Here is a 22827-nt window from a genome sequence, read left to right on the forward strand (position 1 = left end):
TCTACCTTTAAAACCCGGAGAGCAGCCAAATGGCTGGTAGGCTTTTAGCTAAGCTTTAGCTTCAGCCAAGTGGAAGCTAAATTGGCTAGTCATTCATATGTATATTGGGTTGTTACCTGGGAATTCTGGAGGGAGGGGAGTGGGGGTGTGTGGATGAGGGGGTGGGGGAGCTGCTAAAAGCTGTGAACTTCCTTTTGTGTTTCATCTTGATGCATTCTCAATCATCCAGGGAAATAAATCTCCAAAAGTCACCAACTTGGAGTGTTTCAGTTTGCCATCTTAGGGAGAAATCAACACACATGGGTGTATTTCCTTTGTTGCTGAGATTTATTGATAAAAACAGTACAAAAAACCAACCATTTGTACACATATTTACAAATAATAATAAAAAGTGAGTGAGTACATTTCAACATTATACCAGTGGTCTGATTGATGCCACAATGGAGCAAATCGAGCAAAGACTGATAAGTTCGCTGCAATTTCCAGTGTGTGGGGATCATTGGTCACCAACTGCATCACGTGCTACAACCCTGGTCTACATATCACCGTTGATGAACAGCTTTTCCCATCAAAGACTCGGTGCAGTTTCCTGCAGTATATTGCAAGTAAACCTGACAAGTTTGGGATCAAGTTTTGGGTGGGACGATTGGGGTCCTTGCCAAGATATGGGAAGACATTGCAAATGTACTTGGATTTTAGGTCGCAAGCCACCCAAAACTTGATACCAAATGTGGAGTAGGGAAATTATTTTACTGCTATTGCTAAATAATTATTATCATTACCATTGCATTAATAATATAATCTGGAGTTTATATTGCGTTTAGAGGTTGAACAGTGTGTGTGTCTTTCAGAAAGTAACAGGACAGGAAACAGGCTTGCAGAGAAATTGCAGAAGTGAAAGCAGGAAGTTATTTTGAGCAGCAGGCTAAGACGAGGCTTTAACAATGTAACAGATAGCTTTAAGAAGGCCTTAAGATGTTATGCATACAGTTATTATGTTAACCTTGTATTTCAGGTGCAGTTATGACTATTTTATACACAATGCATATCTGTGCTTATTAAAGAGTTGGAGCTCGGTCAATTAATTGGAGGTTGGAAGCTTTGTTCGGCGCGATGTTCGGACAATCTATTGTGCAAGTGACTTGGAGCTATAGAAGGTTAAAACTGCGTACATGCTTACAAAACACTTATATCAGGTTATTTTTAATATCTTTTATATGTTCATATTCTTGTATTAAGGTTTTAGTAGAGGTTCTTGGTTGAAACATTTATTTTAAGTAGATGATATATCCATAGTTTCAGTTCGATTATTACATATACGAGAGTGGTTTCTGTCTCTCTGTCTGGTTAGAGGTCAGGAGCTAGTCCCCGAGGTGAAACAGGGTGCAATTGTGGTTAGCACACAGACACACACACACACAGTTAGAGAATCATTTATAGGGGAAAGTTTAATTATGTTTTACTGGGGTTGCAAAAAGCAGTTTGTCGCAGAACTGCTGCTGAGGTGTCAAGATGACAAGCGAGCATCCGGCAGTCACAGGATGCACCTGTTATGAAGATGGGAGACGATGCTCTTTTAAAAACTGTGTTAAAAGGTCTTTGTGGTGTTGATTTGACGTATGTATAAAATGTATCTGTGACGCATGAAGGGGCGTCAGTAGATCAAGCCCTGACGGTATAAAATATCTGTTATGCTTTGATTAAGTTGAAGACCACTTGCTGTCTGCGTACAGAGTGTTCTTCCCACATGTGTATTCATTAAAAATCAATTGTTTGACCAAGAGCTTCTGGACCAATGGTTGTTTATACTCTCCTTCCTCAATATTTGAACCTTAACACAAACTTGTCAAGCATGTTGGAATGACATGTACGAACATGTTTGAGCTGCAGGCAGCTGTGTGTGTCAGGTATCACTTGGGAAATGTGTGTATGTGTGAAGTAATTACAGCCACTGTGCAGCACAGTGTGCTACTGACTGTGTGTGTGTTACCATGACTGAACAGCATCTGCAGACATATGTAAGTCCTTAGATATACGTGCATGTTTGAGTATGTGTGTCTCTTCTTGTATTTAATAGTGATGTGCGGATCGATCCTGAAATATCGATTCCTCCGATACCAATCATTTATGTTCTAGAATCGATTCTCACATTAAAATATCGATATTTTAGTAATTTAGAGTAAATTTGTAGTTTATCATTAACAGGAACACAGTGGAAAGAAACGATAACATTCGGATTGTCTACATTCAAAGGAACTACTTCCTCTTCCGCCTTTCATAGTCATGTGCGAAATACGGCTGTATAAATGTCTCGCAGCCCCTTGGCGTGCGCACTCACGACAATGGCTGAGCGTAATTGTGCGGACGTATTTTACCTCCACAAACAGCTGAGACGTGGTTTGGATACATGTGGCAAAAAAGTGAGGTTTTGTGGCCATACTTGCCAACCTTGAAAAAAAAAAGAAAAAAAGAAGAAAAAAAAAAAGAAAAAAGTCTGTGTTTTGGCGTTTTGTCTTTCGGGTGAACCAGTTTCTGTCTGAGCGTGTTGCTGGGTCTGAAATGCATGTCATGCTTGGAGAAAACTCTCCTGAGTTTCTCTGACACACCGGCTACATAGGGGATGACAATGTTGTTGCGTCTGTCCTTCTTATCCTCCCTCGCTGGTGTCTGGTCTTCTTTTCTGTGCCTCTTTGCTGACTTTAAGAACACCCATTTACGATAGCCGCACGTTTTGAGTGCTTCCTTTACATGTGTGTGTTCCTTCTTTTTCCCTTCAGGCTTAGAGGGAACATGTTCTGCCCGGTGGTGTAGGGTCCTAATTACTCCAAGTTTGTGTTCCAGAGGGTGATGGGAGTCAAAGAGGAGGTACTGGTCCGTGTGTGTGGGCTTCCGGTAAACTTCGATGTTGAGGTTGCCGTTCTCTTCAATGTGCACAGCGCAGTCCAGGAAAGGCAAACAGTTGTCCTTTGTGTCTTCCCTGGTGAACTTGATGTTTTTATCCACAGCGTTAATGTGCGCAGTGAAGGATTCCACTTCTTGTGTCTTGATTTTGACCCAGGTGTCGTCCACATATCTGTACCAGTGGCTGGGTACTCTTCCTTTGAAAGAGCCAAGAGCCTTCCTTTCCACTTCCTCCATGTAAAGGTTGGCTACAATAGGTGACACGGGGGAGCCCATGGCACAGCCATGTTTTTGTCTGTAAAAGCCTTCGTTGTATTTGAAATATGTAGTGGTGAGGCAGAGGTCTAACAGTGTGCAGATCTGATCGGGTGTGAAGTTGATCCTGTCTTCCAAGGAGCTGTCTTCTTGTAGTCGTTTTCTGACGGTCTCCACGGCCTCCGTGGTGGGTATGCAAGTGAAGAGAGAGACTACATCAAAGGACACCATGGTTTCATCTGGATCCAGGGTAAGTTTCTGGACCTTGTCGGTGAAGTCGGTGGAGTTCTTGATGTGGTGTGGGGTGTTCCCCACGAGAGGAGCAAGGATGGTAGCAAGGTGTTTTGCAATGTTATACGTGGCTGAGTTTATGCTGCTGACTATGGGTCTGAGTGGGACAGCTTCCTTGTGGATTTTAGGAAGTCCGTAGATGCAGGGTATGGCATCCCCTGGGTAAAGGCGGTGATATGTAAGGCGGTCAATGATTTTGTCCTTTTCAAAGTCTTGAAGGAAAGCTATAACTTTCTTTTTGTAGCTGCTTGTGGGATCTCGCTTTAAGGCTTCGTAGGTATTGTTGTCACTGAGGAGAGTAGTGATCTTTGTATGGTAATCTGTAGTGTTTAGGACCACGGTGCATCTTCCCTTATCAGCTGGTGAAACAGTGATGTTGTGGTCTTTGCTCAGGGAAGCGACGACCTTCTTTTCTTGTATTTTTTCAGAATCAGAATCAGAAAGGGTTTTATTGCCAAATGTTGAGCAGGTTTACAACATTAGGAAATTGCTGCGGTGCTTCAGTGCAAACATAGTGTCATAAATAGCACTGAGGGTGGGAACACAGACGACGCGACACAGACTGTACGAAACACAGAGACTAAATACACATGAGGGATGATCAGGGGAAGTGGATGCACACGGGGAACACAGGTGACACTGATAATCATAACAAGACACGGCAGGAGTGAACGTAACACTGATGGGAGATGGGCAAAGTAAAGCAGGAAGTACACAGAGGTTCAAACAGGAGGAGAGAGAGCACGGGGAGAACGCAGACATAACGGGCTGGGGAAAACATAGAATAAAGCACAAAGAGAGACGAGGGCTCATAAATACACAGAGGGGCACACAGGGGGTAAGAGTCACGAAGGGAAAACACATAAGGAACAACGTAACAGATCAACCCAGGAAGCATGGCCTAAATAAAGAACAAAATACAAAAATACATGAAAACTAAGAATACTGGGCCCACATGGCCCAGGACCATGACAGCTATAGGCTCAGGATGTTGGTGGACTTCCCATGATGCTTCTGCTCTTCTTCTCCACTCCCCTCTTTTCACTCCTGGTGCTTTTATATGTCACTACTGCATCTCCTTAACTTTTGTCTCCTCTCTCCCTAGTTTGTATTTTGTTCTTGTCTCTCTGAGCTCATCTCTTCTCTTTCCCCTCACCCTGCAACCAGTCATGGTAGATGCTTCTCCTGGAGCCTGTTTTCACTGGGAGGATCTTTGTGTCAAAGGGAGTTCTTCCTTCCCACCATCACCAAGTGCTGCTCACAGTGGATTGTCTGATGGTTGGGGCTTTCGCTCTATATTGTAGGCTGTTACCTTATACTGCTAAACAACTTAAGATGACTGCTGGCGTCTGTTGGGAATTGTCACTTATACATACAGTTACATTGAATGGATGTAAATTGATAGATGTTATTGTGACAAAGAGAAAATGATTGTTGACAGATGGATTGTTGTTTTGTGTGTCTGCAGTCTGTCAGGCTGTCTGATCACAGAGGAAGGCTGTACTTCTCTGGCCTCAGCTCTGAGCTCCAACCCCTCCCATCTGAGAGAGCTGGACCTGCGCTACAATCATCCAGGTGACTCAGGGATTAAGCTGCTGTCGGCTGGACTGAAGGATCCAGGCTGGAGACTGGACACTCTCAGGTATGGAGAGAATGTCTAATAGAGGAGGAACAGATGGAAACATTTCCTGTGTCCTTCACTCACTTCCTGTTTGTTTCCTGCGGCCTCCAACCTACTTAGCAGTAGCTGGCAATTCCTATTCACCTAAAATTAGCATTAGCCACTAATGGCATTCTACTAAGCATTAATTCCTCACTAATATAACACTAATTCACATCAAATTAGCTTTAGCTGCAAGCATCAGCCAACTTAGAACTAGCTGCAAACATTGTTAAAAGGGAAGTGAAATGTTTTAGCATTATCGGGTAATGCTAACTCGCATCAAATTAGCATTAGCTAATAAAAGCAGCCTTCTTAGCATTAGCTGCTCACATTGTTATAATGCAAGGGGAAAGAGTTAGCATTAACGGATGATGCTAAGTCACGTCAAATTAGCATTAGCTAGTAATGGCAGCCTACTTAGCATAAGTCCTCACATCGTTATAATGCAAAGGAAAATAGTTAGCATTATTTGATAATGCTAATTCACATCAAATTAGCAATAGTTATTAACGGTAACACACATCACATTGTTAAAATTGAAGGAAAAATAGTATAAGCATTAGCTACTCATATTTTTAAAATATAAGAAAAACATTGTTAGCATTAGCGGATAAATTAGCATTAGCTAATAACGGCACCCTATTTAGCATTAGCCGCTCACATTGTTAGAAATTAAGACAATATGGTATTAGCATTAGTTGCCAATGCTTATTCACCTAAAATTAGCATAGCCACTAATGGTAGCCTATTTAACATTAACTCTTCACATCGCAGGGGAAAAGTTAAAATTGAATGAAAAATACTGTTCACATTAGCTACTCATATTGTTAAAAAGTACGAAAAAAAATTGTTAGCATAAGCGGATAATGCTAATTCACCTCAAATTAGTATTAGCTAATAACGGCAACCTACTTAGCATTAGCTGGTCACATTGTTATAAAGCAAGAAAATATGGTATTAGGATTAGCTGCCAATTCCGATTCACCTAAAATTAGCGTTAGCCACTAATGGCAGTCTACTTAGCATTAAATCCCGACTAATATAATGCTAATTCACATCAAATTAGCATTAGCTGCAAGCATCAGCCTACCTAGCACTAGCTGCTCACATTGCTATAAAGCAAAGGAAAACAATATGAGTATTAGGTTCTAATGCGTATTTGCCTTAAATCAGATGTAGGTGCTAATGGCGGTCTACTTAGCATTAGCAGCACAGATTGTTGTAATGCTAGGGAAAAGAGTGTTAGCATTAGCCGTGCACATTTTTTAAAGTTAAGGGAAATAGTGTTAGCATTAGCTACTCACATTGTTAAAAAGTAAATGTTAACATTAGTGCATAATGCTAATTCACATCAAATTAGTATTAGTTAATAACGGCAGCCTATTTAGCATTAGCAGATAATGTTGACCCTGGCCCATTGGAAAAGTTCAGAACTAAAGATTTAGGAGTGTTTCTTGATAGCTCTTTCTCATTTGAGAAACAAATAAATTCTGTTATTAAAACCAGCTGTAAGGTTTATAGTGTTGATTGTCATTTATGCTTAGAAATATTTACTCATATATGCTTAAAGTTTTATAATCGATTGCATAATGATAGAGGTTTGATCCTTAGCAGTCTGTAAAGACTGTGTGTGCCTTCCAGAGTGCTCTGGCATGCACACACCACTTGGGGTCATGAGAGAGGTCGTACCCTCTCTTATTGATTTATGGTGTAGGAGGACACCTACTCTGTATCTGCTTAAGTATAAGAGCCCTTTGTTAGGGGGACCGCTGGACTCTTAGCACCAGCTTTGGGGTCACAGGGTCACATCTGGAACACACACCTACACTATGCACAGACTGGTACTCTTTGTTCATACCTGTGTAAGACGTCATAATGAACTTGTGCATATTCATGTAAGCTCAATAAAGAGCAGTGTTACGAGGGAGCAGACGAGAGCGACTGAGGTCAAGTGAAGGAACGGCGCTGTCACAGTTCTCTCCCTCATCAATTGTCTGGTTCCAGCGGTGGGTCTGTGCTAGACGACCCATCAGCAGCTTTTTCCACTGGTTACCAGTACGTGGTAGAATCCACTTCCAGATCTGGTTGTCTTTAAATCTGTGAATGGATTGGCTCCATCTTATCTCTCTTTAACAAAAGAATCCAAGTGGAGCCCTCAGGTCTGCAGATAAGCAGCTTCTGACCAGAACTAGACGTAAAAACAGAGGTGAGCTTTATCGATGGCTGCAGCCAAACTCTGGAACAGTCGCCCTTCACATCAGGTCGTCACCAACACTGGACATTTTTAAAAGCCGGTTGGAAACACATTTGTACTCTGTAGCTTTCAATCCTGACCAGTCTTTATAGTCATTACTGTGTATGTTTCCTATTTTCTCTCTACTCTGTGCAGCACTTTGGCTCAAGCTGTTTTTAAATGTGCTGATAAATAAATGTAGATTTCTTTGAATAAAACAGTGGAGCCGAGCTTTGAGCTCAGTGTGTAACAGTGTGTGTGTGAGAGCCATGTAATGTCCATGTGTGCATGCTGACTGTGCTGCTCTGACCCCCCTCCTCCTTTCAGGGTGGAGCCTGCTGGAGTCCGATGGTTGAGACCAGGTCTGAGGAAGTGTAAGTGTGTTTTTAATGGGATTCATGAAAACAAAGCAGCACACATTCAACCATCTTCATCATGTCAGGAGTCATCATCAAAGTGTCAATCAATGAACAGATGATGGATCAATAACTGCAGCTGGATTGTGTTTGTTCTCTCCATCAGATTCCTGTCAACTCACAATCGACACAAACACAGTGCACACAAAGCTCCAACTGTCTGACAACAACAGGAAGGTGACACGTGTGGAGGAGGTTCAGTCATATCCTGATCATCCAGACAGATTTGATGTTTATCAACAGCTGCTGTGTAGAAATGGTCTGACTGGTCGCTGTTACTGGGAGGTCGAGTGGAGAGGAGAGGTTAATATATCAGTGAGTTACAGAAGCATCAGAAGGAAAGGACGCAGCTATGACTGTTTGTTTGGATTCAATGATCAGTCCTGGAGTCTGAGCTGCTATAATGATGGTCCTCAGTCTGTCAGGCACAATAAGATACAAACATTCATCTCCTCCTCCTCCTCCTCCTCCTCTGTCTCTAACAGAGCAGCAGTGTATGTGGACTGTCCTGCTGGCACTCTGTCCTTCTACAGAGTCTCCTCTGACACTCTGATCCACCTCCACACCTTCAACACCACATTCACTCAAACTCTTTATCCTGGGTTTATGGTCTGGTCTCCTGGTTCCTCAGTGTCCCTGTGCTGAGTGGAGTGTAAAGAGTGTCTCCTGTTACAGAAACACTCTGACTGTTGAACAGATAGTTCAGTCTGTACATGTCTGTCTCTTTCACTCACAAACACGTTTTCACATTCATGGATTCAATCAGTTGATGTTTGAAACTCTTCTAAATGATTCCTTGTAAACTTCTTCAGTCACAAACAAACAGGAAGTGATGTCACATGTGTTCCTGTCCACACAGCAGAATGAGTCTATTGCTGACAGTGATGTACAAACAGAGTGAGCATTTCTGAGGCCCAAAATAAACTGAGTAGTTCACTGAATGAACAATGGACTGTGAGCTCAGTTCCTTCATCATTAGTATGGATTATATATGTATATGTATTATATTAGTATCATATATATCAGGTGCTGCTGCTTTCAGTCATTGTGCAAATGTGCTGTTTGTAAGCTTGTAAAGCTGCAGTCAGCTGAGACTGAAGAAGTCACCTGATCAGTGAGCAAACGTTTCTGAAAACGTCCAGATGAACAGAATCAACCTTTTGGGATCAGCCAGCAATGCAGCATCATTGTTGTTCAGCTTCAGAGGTTTGCAGGAATGAACTGATGACCAGAAACAGCTGCAAAGTCCAAGAAAATACCAGCTGGAGTTCAGCTGCATTTGAAGAAGTCAAAGAAAAGTAAGGATGGCAAAGGGCGACGTTTTCTTCCAAAGAGCTGCAAACATGGTCGACGCCTCATTAGAAGAATCATCTGGACATTTGTGAGGAACTCTAACCAAGAAAGCAACGTCACACAGATCCAACAGACAGTTTCCATGACTGCAAGTGTTGAGTGGAAAAATGCTACATTGCATTATTGCATCCTCTCACCACAGGAGGCGCTGTTGGCACCACTGATTGCTGATCAGCTGTTCTCTGATGATCTGATTGATACTGTGAATAACGGGACTCACTGAACTCTGTGACACAGTGAAGATTACAGAGTTTAACTTCAACATCTGACTGACGTCACACAGACAGAAGGATGAACCAGTGAGGCACAGAACACAGTTACTGGAGATACTGGATCAGCTCCATGTGAACCTCTGATGGAGAAGCTGCTGAGCCAGAGAAACATCAGGACATGACAGCAGCTGCACTTATCTAACAACATGTAGCAGAGCTGATCTATGTTAGAGGATCTATCACAGCAGCTGAAGCCAAAGTCCAACACTGGATACCAGCTGAGCCTGTGCTGAGTGTAGTGTTACAGGAAAAGGGCAGAAACACTGGTAGCTCCCAGTGATGCTGACTGGGGCACAGAGCTGAATGATGCAGCATCAGGACACTGTTTCAGTCTGACTGACAGAGAAACCTGTAGCTGTATCTACATGTGAGGCAGAGGCCACACAAGCAGCTTTCTATGTTTCACAGTGACTGAGATCTTCAGTGGGGGTGGACATGCTCCTGTACAGACCTCTGAGGAGAACCAAGGTGCAGTCAAAGAGTCCAGTCTGTCCTCACAGATGTGAACATGTGCTTTCATCAGGTCTGCTGTCAGCTAGCAGGCTCACATCAGAATCACTGTTCCTGAAAAACACAGTCTGTGTGACATCATCAGTCAGCTGATGGTCCCAGATCTGAATGGTTTCTGTCTCTACTGAGGAAGTCAGAGAATATCACTGAGGTGTGGATCAGGTCTGAGTGAGCTGTGGAGGGACAGCTTTAAACAGTCCACAGGTCTCACGTCCTGCTCAGTCTGGTAGCAGATACCTCGTATTGTTCCAGATGTGCTGACATCAGCAGCAGCACAGCTGTGTGATACCATGAATCTCAGTTATTGATCCAACACACAGTAAATACAAAGATCAGGATTTCTGAGAGTAATCATTATGAGTCTGAACACATGATCACTGAATGTTAGTCTCCACAATAATAAGCTAACACAAGCAAACACAGCTTTCAGCTCTTATTTTGAAACTGGCTTATTTAGAGAGCTGTGATGTGAGCGTGCCTGGCTCTGAGGCACTTGGGTCAGCCTCTGTTGTTTAGAAGTGTTACAGACTGTGAATGACACAGACCTGTCAGTTTCCATGTTTGTCTGTAACACAGCTCAGGGCTCCATGCTGAACGCATCCATCCAGTGTTATTGATCCAGGACTGATACCAGCATTGGGATCAATACTACAACACACAATCACATGTGTCCACGTGATGTGTTTGACCAGCTTTATTCATTAATGATCAATCAGCTTATTTACTGCATCTGAGTCCAGCTTCATTTAAATGATCCAACCATGAAAATGACATCAGTCCTACAGAAGCACTTCATGCTAACAGGAAGTCATTTATTAAGGTGGAATAACACAGAGACACAACCACTCACAGCTAACCTGACCCCACTAACTGCATGTGCTTGGACTGTGGGAGGAAGCCGGAGTACCGGAGAGGACGCACACAAACACGGGAGAACATGAAGCTCTGAAACAAAGATGGTGGATTTGACCTCAGGACCAGGTGCGTAATTTCCAGGGGGGTTACGGGGGTCATGACCCCCCAATAATCAGATCCAGCCAATATAATTTCATCATTCCAGTTTATAAAATTATGAATTATCTTGCATTAATAGCTTTTTGATTTTCTTTAATTGTTTCAATTATTATCAGCAAAATAGTTCCATGTTTAATCATCCAGTAATGTAACCCCGCCTCCTCCACCACGTACTTGGTATTACCCAACTGGCTTTCTCTACCAAACCTTCACTGTTTGCTGTGTTTGTTAGCACAGTCGCTGGTGCCAGAGACTGGCAGTGACTTCAGTCTGAGGTTTGAAGTTTCCATGTCTGTGTGATGTGTGGTGTGAAGGCTGCTGGTTAAACTGGGACGCACTGAGTGCTCATAGAGAGATGCTCCATGAGTCCCAGTACAGACTACAAACATGGTGGAAACTTAGCTTTGATATCCACACACTCTGCACGTCTGTGAGTAACTGTGATGAAGATGTGCAGAGATCTGTGTCCAAACAGGAGAAAGACTGTAAAGACTCTGTGCTTCTAACAGCCTCTGTTAACATATGTGAGGCTGTTTGTTGTTGTTGCCATGGAGCTTTGCACTGTTTGGGTCAGCAGGTCATGTGATCAGGTTTGTTCTGCTGGACGATGGTTCAGTGTCGGGTTTGTTTGCATTCATCAATAAATATCTAAATAAATCAAAGACTCCATGTTTGTTCTTTCATCATGTGACCTCTGCTCATCCATCTCTGTGAGTATCAGGATACATTTGGTTCATAATACACAGAAAAATCAGAGTTATTACCTGTAATAAATGTGAAAGATTCCTGCAGTGATAACCAGGCAGGGCTGAAACACATCCAAGCTGTCACCACGGTAACAGCACCGCCCATCCACAGGTGAGGGGAGGAGCAAAAAGAGGGACTTTGACCATTTTATACTAAAAACACTCAACTAATGTTTCTAATATGAAACAAATAAGCCCACATTAATGTGAGCGTTTATTAAATAATAATAATGATGATTTCCTCCTGATCTCATTTCCACAGCAGAGAAAACTGTGGTGTATATTGAGGTGGAGGGTGTGGTCTGTGGCTCAGGTGTAGAGTGAGGGTGGGGTGCACCACAGCAGCATGCTGGGACTGCTGAGGGTGGAGGAGGGAGTGATGATGACATCATGAGCAGCGCAAATAATTAATCACCAACACAGTTGTGTTTGTTTCTAGTATAGTTATAAATAAGCTGATCAAATATCTGCTGACTGATTAGATCCAGTATCTATTACAGATGAACTGGATATCACAGCATGTTGTTAACCCGTCATATCAAACTAAACAGTGTTGCTGGTGTAAATATCCTCCAATAAAATCAGATGAGGGCTTCTGTTGCCAGGTAACGATGATGTCACCCTGGATCTTCTGGAGTCTGATGTATTTCAACTGATTCATTTATTCCACCTTAACAGTTCATTCCTCAAATCAAACAGGATATTTGACCCTCAAAAAATGTACCAACAAATAATTTTGCAATAAAATATTTATTTCTCAGCTTTTACAAGTGAAATCAAACAAGTTTATTTAAAAGTGAAACCAGAGTGGAAGCTGCTCGTATAGAGTCCAACCCAGGCAGCATCATCAAAGTGTCGGCTCTCTGAACACTTTGCAAGATCGCCATCTGCAGGACTAAACTAGTTTTTCTCCTCGTCAACCTCAAGATGACGTCATCGTACAGCAAAACATGCAGATCAGGTGACATGACTGTCTGAGAGGCGGAGTTAAACTGTGGCAGGTAAGCATGTGGAGGAGGAGCAACAACATGATGCTGGAACATCATCATTGCATTATCCAGTTTCCTCTCTAACTGGATGCTGCTGTGAACAAGAACAGCTGTGGAACCAGGGTCCTGAGTGTCATCTATGGATGAATGCAGGTCAGTGAGTACAAGGGCAAGGAGACGTCACAGACATGTTGAAATTGTGATGTGAAGACGGTGGACTGTGGTGGCCACTGCAGACTGTTGGGCTCTGTCACAATCTTCTTCAGTCTCTGTTACAGACGTGGGTTTGCTTGGACAGCCTGATAGCGACTCCCTGTCTGTCTGGAACAAAGCGTTTACATTCAAAAAGACATTTACACAAAACACCAACATCACATGATATTATTTATTATTATCATTTATTCATATTTATTTTTCAATGAAGATGACGACCAACTGCAGCTTGAATCATTGAGACACATTAAATAAACTTTGCTCGATGACAATAAGCAGAGTTAAATCAGTCCAATAAGTGTGGAGCCCTTCCTTCAGAACGTGTCTGCGTAGGTTCTCAGTCATCCAGGTCATGTTTGTCCAAGCAGCAACCACAACCTCCCTGCACAACATTTTGCAAAGTCAAATTTGCTTATTGTGCCATCAACAGCTTACACACAGAATCTTCTTTCCAGGAGTACAAATATCTTTACTGTGAGGAAGTGACGCAGAAAATACAACGTTTCCCTCTCTGTGACAATGAAGAAGTGCTTGAGATTAAGTAGAGCGATCCTTCTTCCTTCTTCATTTCCTGCTCGCATCATCATCTGACCTCTGACTTCCTTGTCAAGGTCTCTCAGCATTGACTGGAACATCAAATCAGACTCACACCATCTTCTTGTAATGTGGGCATGTCTGTCAGTTGTTTGAAGAGCATCTCTGTCCTAAACACAATAGGAAGAACAACACCGCCCCAAAACAAACACTTCCAGATTAGATGAAGGGCACCATGATTGGAAATGGTAACATTAACACGTTAACTTCCTGTGTTTGGTCTGCAGTGGATGACTCGAGATTCAGGGATCTACATTTAAAAACACACATGTAAAACTGACAGCAAGGTTTTACCATCATATAGTCGACATAACTAAGCACAGCTGTTAACCTGTATGTTTGCTAACATTTGAACTCTTACTGTTGGAAATTCTATCAACAAAACACTAAATATAGTTGAATTCAATCCTACCTGAACTGGTTGAATTGAACCAGTTTTAAATTCAAATTTTATTTATCACACACACAAAACCATACACAGTATGACAGGAGGTGAAATGCTTGTAGCTGTGCAATGCCCGACCAGTTTCATGACATACTTCCTCTTCCATCTGGGAACATAGTCTAAAGACAGGAAGCAGCTACTGTCAGCTTCCTGAATACCCAATAAGAAACAAATCAGGCCAAATCAACAAACCTTTGGGTCTCGTTTTCAAAAGTGCATGTTTGGCAGCTTCTGTCTCTCTTTCCATCCACTGTTGGATGTCTTGTTCTGAAATAGTCACTTGGACAAACATGGGGAGAAAAGATTCACTTGCGACTACAAGCATACGGTCCATTAAAGTCGGGTTACTCGGGGACTCTTTCAGGACGGCAGAAATCTCCTCCTCAGCAGACTGGTGACCTTCTCCTCTTTGTCCCATCTCTGAAGGAGCTGCACTTCTATCAGTAGGAACTGTCAGCTCTCTGTTTGAATCGAAATGAGTCATTTTAACTACTAATACAGAAATATGTAGACCTAGATCCAATGACTTCCTCCTCCCATAATGCAATAGTGCATCAGTCAGAAGGTCCAGTCGATGTGATGGAGTCATCTGTTTGTGACTCGTGCAGATCTTCTGAGGAAGGAGCAGAACCTCTCCATGCCTTCTCCATCGTTCAGCCCAAACCCAGGAAGCCTTCGTGTGCTCTACATGATTTCTGATTAACACATATTTGCTGTTTACTGTACAAGAGTGTATCAAAGTATGGACTGAATAGTGTGTGCATGTGCTTAGGATGACATGTGTGTCAGTTGGTGTACATTCACCAGTTTATGTCCATAAACATGGACAGCCAGGGAAACACCTGGAGGTGTTCCTCCTGCATTTGTCTGATAAACACCAAACACAGTTTTATAAACAGAAAATGTTGTTCTTGTGTCATATAGTAAAAGAAGATACTCACATGTATATGTGAGGACAGCACACAGTGTCGTATATGAAATTCAACTTGATGTTCTTGTCCTGGTATCTTTTCACCAGCTCACTGATGACACTGGATCTGCTCGCCTGTTTAAAACAGATCATCTCAATGGTTTCGGGTCGATAAGAGAAATAATATTTTGGGAAACATTTGGTGACATTGTTGACTGTAGGTTAACAACTTAAGCATTGATTAACAACTCAGCGTTCTCCATGAATCATGTTCAAAAACATCAAGGGAATTTCATGACGACAGGAGGCTCCAAATACACCAGTTACACCAGTTACATCTAGTTTTTTCTGCTGGTTTTGTGACTGAAGTAAATTTCCAGCTTCAGAGTTGCTGCAGTCCTAATTACAAAAGGAAATAGTAGTCCTCAATCAACCATAATAACTTTAACATGACAGAAATTATCTTTAAAATAAAAAAAAAAATAGGTGTGTGTGTGTGTGGGGGGGGGGGGGGGCAACACTCAACATCTGCACATTCAAAAACATCTGTTTCCATCACAAATACTTCAAATGTTGTTTCTTATATAACCAGTCCATTTCAAACTATGACTTATTTAGGAGAGCGCCTCACTAGTGATGGAGCAGTGACATGAAGTTTCCTTCAACATTTCCTCAGCTCAGCTGGTTTGGAGCTCTCAGGATGAGACAGCAGACATTCCTCTACATCTTTGTCTCTTACAAACATGATGTTTCCATCCAAGCGCTCAGTAATACTTCTTCTTTTTCTTACAAGGCCAAAGTCGGCATCCATGCTCACAATCATTGTGCCATCAGTCTGAAACCAAACATCAACACTGGTTCATCCATTTCTGTCTGATGGAACCAAATCTCATGACAGGATGATTAACTTGGTTGGTAGATCATTAGATAACACCTGACAGACTGAACCCACTCCAGTGGACATAAGAGTAGAAAATATGATCTAGTGTCAACATTGAAGGACTTTTCAGCCTGAAACATGTTTATATCCAGAAATGTGTCAAATGCTGTTAAACTGCATAATCTGCATTGTGTTGCACTGAGCAATGACACGCTGATGTCCAAACAGAATAGTTTGGCATTAAGTCATAAATCTCTAAGAACAAACCTGTGTTCACGAACATGTTTATCTCTCTTGTGTTTACTGCGTGGGTCTGTGGTCCTCTGGTAAATGTAGCTGTAAATGTTGTTTTCTTAATATACACGAGTACTGCTGCGTTCATGCATCGATGTTCTCCATGTTCTTTGCAAATAATGCAAATGTTTGTGGATGGTGCTGAGCATTTCTATGACATCTTTCAGTGAATCCCACAGGCTGAGCTCTTCTCTCTTTGCCTAACTGCTTGCTGTCTCTGAACCAAAAGAGCTCCAAGTCACATTATCCATGTTCTCAGCCAGTGGTGTGACTGGTGTGGGGACAGGTGAACCAGTCTGACTGAAGCTGGGAGGTGACGACTTCATTCATTTAATAACAGCCCCTCTCGCTCAGTTTTTTCATTCGCTCTTGCTCAGATCTCTGCGAACCTGCTCGCAGTGTGTCGCTCAGTGTGGTTGATCATCTTCATCTTAACTTCCTGCTTCTATCATGGTTAAAGCTGATGAATCCTGTGGACATCAAACACTGATGGTGTTACTGGAGCTGAGTGAAGTTTGATGGCTTTATTATCCAGGCTGTGACACATGGCAGCTGTCAGAGCAGAACACAGGAAGTCAGCAGGTGTGTTTCAATTCAGCCTCTGCTTCCTCTGAAGGTCCATGACATCACAGCGAGGCCACGAAGGCCGTCCAGACTCCCAGGCTCCCACAAACGTGTCCTCCTTCTCCCTGGATTTGAAGCACAGGTAGGCCCACCCTATCCCAGGATGCATTGCAGCGTGGTGGTGGAACATATATTTTGGGTCCAGAGATGGAGCAGCGCTCTCTCTGAGTCTTTGAGGCTGTTTCTGTTTGAATCTGGCTTCAGTCTAAGGCTACGTCCACACGTACACGGGTATTTTTTAAAACTGAGATTTTCCGTTTTAAAAAAGAATCCCGTCCACACGTAAAGGCAGAAATGAAGGAAAACGCTGCTATGAACATGCCACAGCAACAGGTAGCGATATATTCCTAACCGTGCAGAAATGTTGGCCAATCAGAAGTCTAGAAGCCTCGGTGGGAAAAAGTAAACAAAGCTGGGGCATAGAAGCAGAACCGAGTCGTATGTGTGGAGGGACAGTAACTGTGTGTATATGTAAGCATTTAAACACTGCAGAGAGTAGAATTAACAGTATTGTAGAAATTCATTTCACCGAAACAATAACGTGGCGCACAGTGTGACGTCAAAAAAGGCGCACACCTTTGACGCTGCGTTTTCTCCGTTTTTCTCGTCCACACGTAAATGACAGGTGAGGCTGTGTGTGACTGCAACTAGTCTGTGACCTTTGACCTCCACACATGAACACACACACACCTGTCAGCTCCTGTACGTCCAATCAGCCTGAATGACATCATCAACCAGTAGCTGATTGGCTGTTAGGTGGTGAGGTGGAGGTGATGCTGTAGCCAGGTCCAACCAACAGCAGCGTTAGTATGCATGAGCTACTGTTTCCATGGACACAACCCCTGATGTTTCAAAATAAAAGCACAGTCAGAGTAAAACCAAAGCTGCGTTATTGTTTCAGTTAAATTATTATAAGTTATTTATTGTTATCAGATTACAAACTGAAATCATTCGTCAGTTTATTACTATTATGATATGAAATTAATGTCTGATGACATGATGGTGAGCTGAGGTGTTGCCATGGTAACAGGCTGTTTATGTGATGGTCACGGGTGGAGAAGCAGCTGAGGCTGCTGATGATGGTGGACTTGGGGACTGGGACTATTGGTGATGATGTCAGGCAGTGAGGGACAGTGGCTTGTGACAGGGAGAGGTTGAATCCTCTGGTGAACACAGGAGTCAGCTGGTCGGCGCAGGCTTAAGTTTCTCTGCTAATGAGATGTCCATATATCCGTATTTATCCCATTGCCTTTGTAATTGGTGATGTATTTCAGGCCTTTTCTGGAGTTGTTATCAGTTATTTATTACACAGTGTCATACAAACAGCAGAACAGTACATGTAAAAGCAGAAATAACATTAAAAGCAAGCAAAACAAACAAAAAGCATAGAAACCCCAGGGTGAAGAGCATTAAAGCACAGACAGAAACACACACAAATTACAGACAGGAAAGAAGCAGTAGAAAGAAGAGCCCCAATGCATATCGGACTCATCTTATCGGACAAGGATCCCTCCTCCCGTTTTTAGGTATCCTTTCATTCGCTATTTTTCCCTTTTCATCTTCCACTTATGATATATACGACCATGCAACATAACTTCTTGCAAACCAATCTCTCCTCCATCACTGCATTGGGTCCCTTTGTCAGCTTAATGGCCAAAGTGAGTCTGAAAGTCTACAGAAAAGCAGTTATTCAGTTAATCCCGCTAACACTTTTGTTGGGCGCGCATGCTAGACATAAGCTGCTATCCATGCTGAGTATGGGTTTACTTCTTTCTGGTGTTTGAGGCAAGGGCCAGACCTTCAGGTGCCTGCGCTGCAGAGACAAGGTGGGTTATGCTGATTTTGTGAAAATAGGCCATCACAGTGTTGTGGCAGGACCATCTCATGCAGAAAGAGTGAACATTGAAAACCAGCCCTCTGTAACACATGTCTGTGCATCTCACAGCCAGGCTCATCCCAAATATGGAGACTCCAGAAACAGTGAGTGCACATGTAACTCACTCACATTTCTTGCTTTCCTTCATGAGAATGAAAACATGACTACAGCTGACCTTCATCTGGTCTTGGATAAAGGTGATGTGATGTACAAAGAGGCCAGGAAAAGATTCCCTGACAGTATTCATTTAGCAACCGATGAGCTGCCAGACAAAGTTGATGCTTGTAGGTTTCCCGGTATGGGGCATTTGGAGAACCTCCAGAGGAAGCAGTAGATACCTTTCTCAGCTTAGAAGCTGGACTGAGCTGCCTGTTGTCAGATGTGCAGTATGCCTTGCTGATCATGAGTGGATTGTGTATCGCAGTGTTCAGATCCACATTAGGCAAATATAGTTTCTTTGATCCACACTCCAGAACAGCCAGTGGTCTTCCTCTACCACTACGGTCACGTAATCGTGTTACAGCTGTGATGATGAATTTCACACCCCTGAGTGACATGATTAAGAGCCTCCAAGATTCTTAGCAAATGATGGAGATCTCTCTTGCTGCAGTGCTTCTGCCTCCATTTAATAGGCGGGTTCTCCAGCTGGAACCAGTCACTTTGGAGCTGTATAACCACGCACCGATCGCAGCAGGGATTGGTCAATTAACATAAACAATTGCACAAAACAAACACATAAAATGCAAGTTTATAACAAAGGTAACACAGCAACTCTCAGTTAGAATGGACATACTTTATTAGATACAGTCAGGAGGAGAAATTTGGGAAGATTTCTGTCAATGGAAAATTGTATTTAGTAGTCAGTATAATCTTTTAGTGATATAAGTTTGCATATGGTAGAATGCTGCATGTAATCATTTGTGTGTAGAAGTATATAGTTGGTGTCATATTGAAGGAATGTCTCATCCTAGGAGGTCTGTAACACTCTAGGGTGTTCACCCCCACATCCTGGGAGCATGAGAGAGGTCGTACCTTGTCTTATTGTTTTACGGTAGGATTAACGTCTTAACGGCTACCAAGACTGGCAATTGGGACATGGAATGTCACCTCTCTGGCGGGCAAGGAGCCTGAGTCAATGTGTGAGGTTAAGAGGTACCGGCTAGATATAGTCAGGCGCACCTCAACGCATGGCTTGGGCTCTGGACCCAGTCTCCTGGAGAGGGGCTGGACTCTGTCTGAGTTGCCCCTGGTGAGAGGCGGCGGGCTGGTGTGGGTATCTTGGTATCGCCTCGGCTTGCTGCCTGTACGTTGGGGTTCTTCTCGGTGGATGAGAGGGTTTGTTCCCTGCGCCTTCAGGTAACAGGGAATGAGTCCTGATTGTCATCTGTGCTTACGCGCCGAGGGGCAGTTCAGAGTACCCAGCACCAGCTGGGGTGCTGGAAGGTTGCTTCGCCTTGAGACTCTGTCGTCCTACTGGGAAACTTCAATGCTCACGTGTGTGACAGCGAGACCTGGAGGGGCGTGATTGGGAGGAACGTCCTCCTTAATCTGAACCTGAACGGTGTTTTGTTATTGGACTTCTGTGCAAACCTCAGTTTGGTGATAACGAACACCATATTCGAACATGTCAAGCAGCAGGAATGATGATCAACACCTCCAAATCTGAGGCCATGGTTCTCAGCCGGAAAAGGGTGGAGTGCCCACTCCGGGTCAGGGACGAGTTCCTGCCCCAAGTGGAGGAGTTCAAGTATCTCTGGGTCTTGTTCAGGAGTGATGGGAGAAGGGAGCGGGAGATCGACAGACGGATTGGCGCTGTGGCTGCAGCGATGCGGACGCTGCACTGGTCCATCGTGGTGAAGAGGGAGCTGAGCATAAAAGCAAAGCTCTCAATTTAGTGGTCAATCTTTGTCCCTACCCTCAGGTCACAAGCTGTGGGTAGTGCCCGAAAGAATGAAATCGCCGATAGAAGCGGCGGAAATGCGCTTCCTCTAAAGGGTGAGCCAGTTGAAGTAGTTTGGGCATCTGACAAGAGTTCCTCCTGGGCACCCCCAGGGCAGATCTAGGACACGCTGGAGAGATTATATCTCTCAGCTGGCCTGGGAACGCCTTGGTGTTCCCCCAGATAAACTGGAGGAGGTGGCTAGGGAGAGGGAGGTCTGGGGTTTTCTGCTTAGGCTGCTGCCCCTGCTACCTGGCCCTTGTTAAAGCAGAAGAAGATTGATGGATGGATGAATGTATGGATACTTCACACCTCTGGTGTGCAGCTACCCTTAACAGTTTTGAGTGTGTCTAGAGGACTGTAGGATGATAACGACCGTGTCGGCAATGCACACACATAATCCTGAATCAGAGGAACAGTATTGGAAAATGATAAAAACATGAACTCAACTTATTAAACGTTAATATTTACCAGTTACCATCACTCATGTGTGGTTTTATTGATGTCTGTGGTTCTCAGTCACCCAGGTCATGGTGATCTCAGGAGCTTGGAAGGAAAAGACTGAACGTCATTAATTTTTGTCTGAGAAGCTTCTTCATTTCTGAGAACATTTGGTGGAGAGTCCCAGATTTTTAAGGCCTGTTGGGAGTGTCCCTAAGAGGGTTGTGGAGCCACTATTGATCCTCTGCCTAATCACACGGCCCAGGGGTGAAAATGGGTGTGGGTCATTGTCAGCAGAGCTTTCTAATATTTATATTTTATCCTGGCACAGTTGGTGTGGAGCACTCAAAATTTCATTGTATTTGTAAATGACGATAAAAAGCTATTTTACTCTATTCTATTCTTTCTCAGATCTTTAAGGACACACTGCACACCATTTTGAGACATGCCAAGTTTTCAGCTAATCACCTTTTTGCACCAACAAGTTGACTTCTTTCAGTTTGAGCAAGCCACGTAGTCTGAAAGGAGCCTGAGGAGTGATACTTGACTGTCACTCATGCAGGGGTTAAAGCTGAGAAGCCTGGAGCTGTAACTGAACATTCCTCTGCTCATTCAGGTTTTGCAGAAACTCCCAGGATAGATAAAGAAGAATGGAAATATGTTTTAAACTATGGACAAAGTAACCCTGACACCTTTGAAAAGTCTGAATTAAAATGTGTTTAATTCAGTTTTGAAGTTAAACTCTTGGTTTGTGTTAGTCTTTTTACAGATCTGTTAAATAACATGTTGTTGTTGCTTCACAAAGAGCAGGGGCGCTGCCAACTGAAACTGTGTTGCAGGCGGTTTCTAGTATTTCTAGTCTGAAAATTTCCTTGGAAGACTGAAAGCAGGAAACACAACCACATCAATCATCATCAAACAAAGCAGCTTTATTTCACCAGTGATTAAAGATGAAAAAGCGAGATAATGCAGATTTTAATGAGCAGATCAGGACCAACCTGTTCAGACCTGTGTTCATATACAACTGTCATGTTTTATATCTTTATCATTTCTGTCTGAGGCCCTGACCTCATTTTTCTTTCTTTGGTATGTTGTGCTGATTCTTTCATTATTTATACAATAAGTATTTTTATACACATGATGGTGGGGTTTTCTTTTTGGCTTTGCTTCACCACATTTATACAAACACTAACTCAGTGGTGGTGCAGTACTTGTACCACAACAGATCCCAAGTGCTGGATTTTGGATGTCTTCTTCCAGTGTTTGTTCACAAGTGTTTTATAAAACAGTTTTAAGTGTGTAAGTGACACTGTCCCTCCCTTTAACTGGAAACACAAACAGATCAAACCAGCTTGTTCCAAGAAGTCAACATTCAGGTTTTAGAGGCTGAGGTGGAGCCAGCTGTGCTCGACAGGAAGTTCTGAGACTTATTGTGTCAGTGTTTGCCGGTGAGGTGATCCAGCTCAGGTGAGGTGAAGTCTTCAGCTGCACTCTGTGAACTCTTGGATCTATGAGGAGAACCAGGACTCAGCGTCACTGCTGTAAGTGTCTCTGATCATTCAGCTTTCAATTGTCTTGGAAAGTGTTTCTGTTCAACAGGCAGCAAACATTTTCTCCTTGTTACTGCTCACTGACATCTCAGACTGCTCACGCTTTATCAGAACCACTGCAGCTCTCAGACATCACATTCTAAAAACACATATAAGACAAATGCATCATAAGATTTGTGTTTGTGGAGAATTTGTCCTGATCTTTACACCTTCACCTCACCTTCTTTACACCTTGAAGGTTTTACAGAGGACTTTGTACATATTTGTAATATACTATAATGTACTTCAATTCACACAGAGCAATTCTTTCTAACCTCTCAGAGCACTTTGATCACAGTCCACATTCATACAATACAGCACTTTATCCTGAACACTTTGAGCACTCATCTCGCTCACATCAGCAGCCAGTTTAGACTCA

General features: G+C 43.0%; 2 protein-coding genes across 2 annotated transcripts in view; both read left to right on the forward strand.

Annotated features, from left to right (window-relative positions):
• LOC146577964 (protein NLRC3-like) overlaps nt 1-11541 on the forward strand; it is a 47212-nt gene extending 35671 nt beyond the window's left edge. Inside the window, exons 7-9 of the mRNA XM_085268520.1 lie at nt 4916-5089; nt 7671-7717; nt 7866-11541. Of these exons, the coding sequence (XP_085124646.1) occupies nt 4916-5089; nt 7671-7717; nt 7866-8404 (760 nt within the window). The 3' untranslated portion in view covers nt 8405-11541. The remainder of the gene's footprint in view (nt 1-4915; nt 5090-7670; nt 7718-7865) is intronic.
• Nucleotides 11542-22305: 10764 nt separating this feature from the next.
• The window catches only part of LOC146577965 (protein NLRC3-like), a 48561-nt gene continuing 48039 nt past the window's right edge, over nt 22306-22827 (forward strand). Inside the window, exon 1 of the mRNA XM_085268457.1 lies at nt 22306-22400. The gene's annotated coding sequence lies outside the window, so the exon portion shown is untranslated. The remainder of the gene's footprint in view (nt 22401-22827) is intronic.

The sequence above is a fragment of the Mchenga conophoros genome, linkage group LG3 (genome assembly GCF_057382185.1).
Source record: "Mchenga conophoros isolate Kocher_MC1m ecotype Shallow Benthic linkage group LG3, M_conophoros_male_GT1.1, whole genome shotgun sequence".
Lineage (NCBI taxonomy): Eukaryota > Metazoa > Chordata > Actinopteri > Cichliformes > Cichlidae > Mchenga > Mchenga conophoros.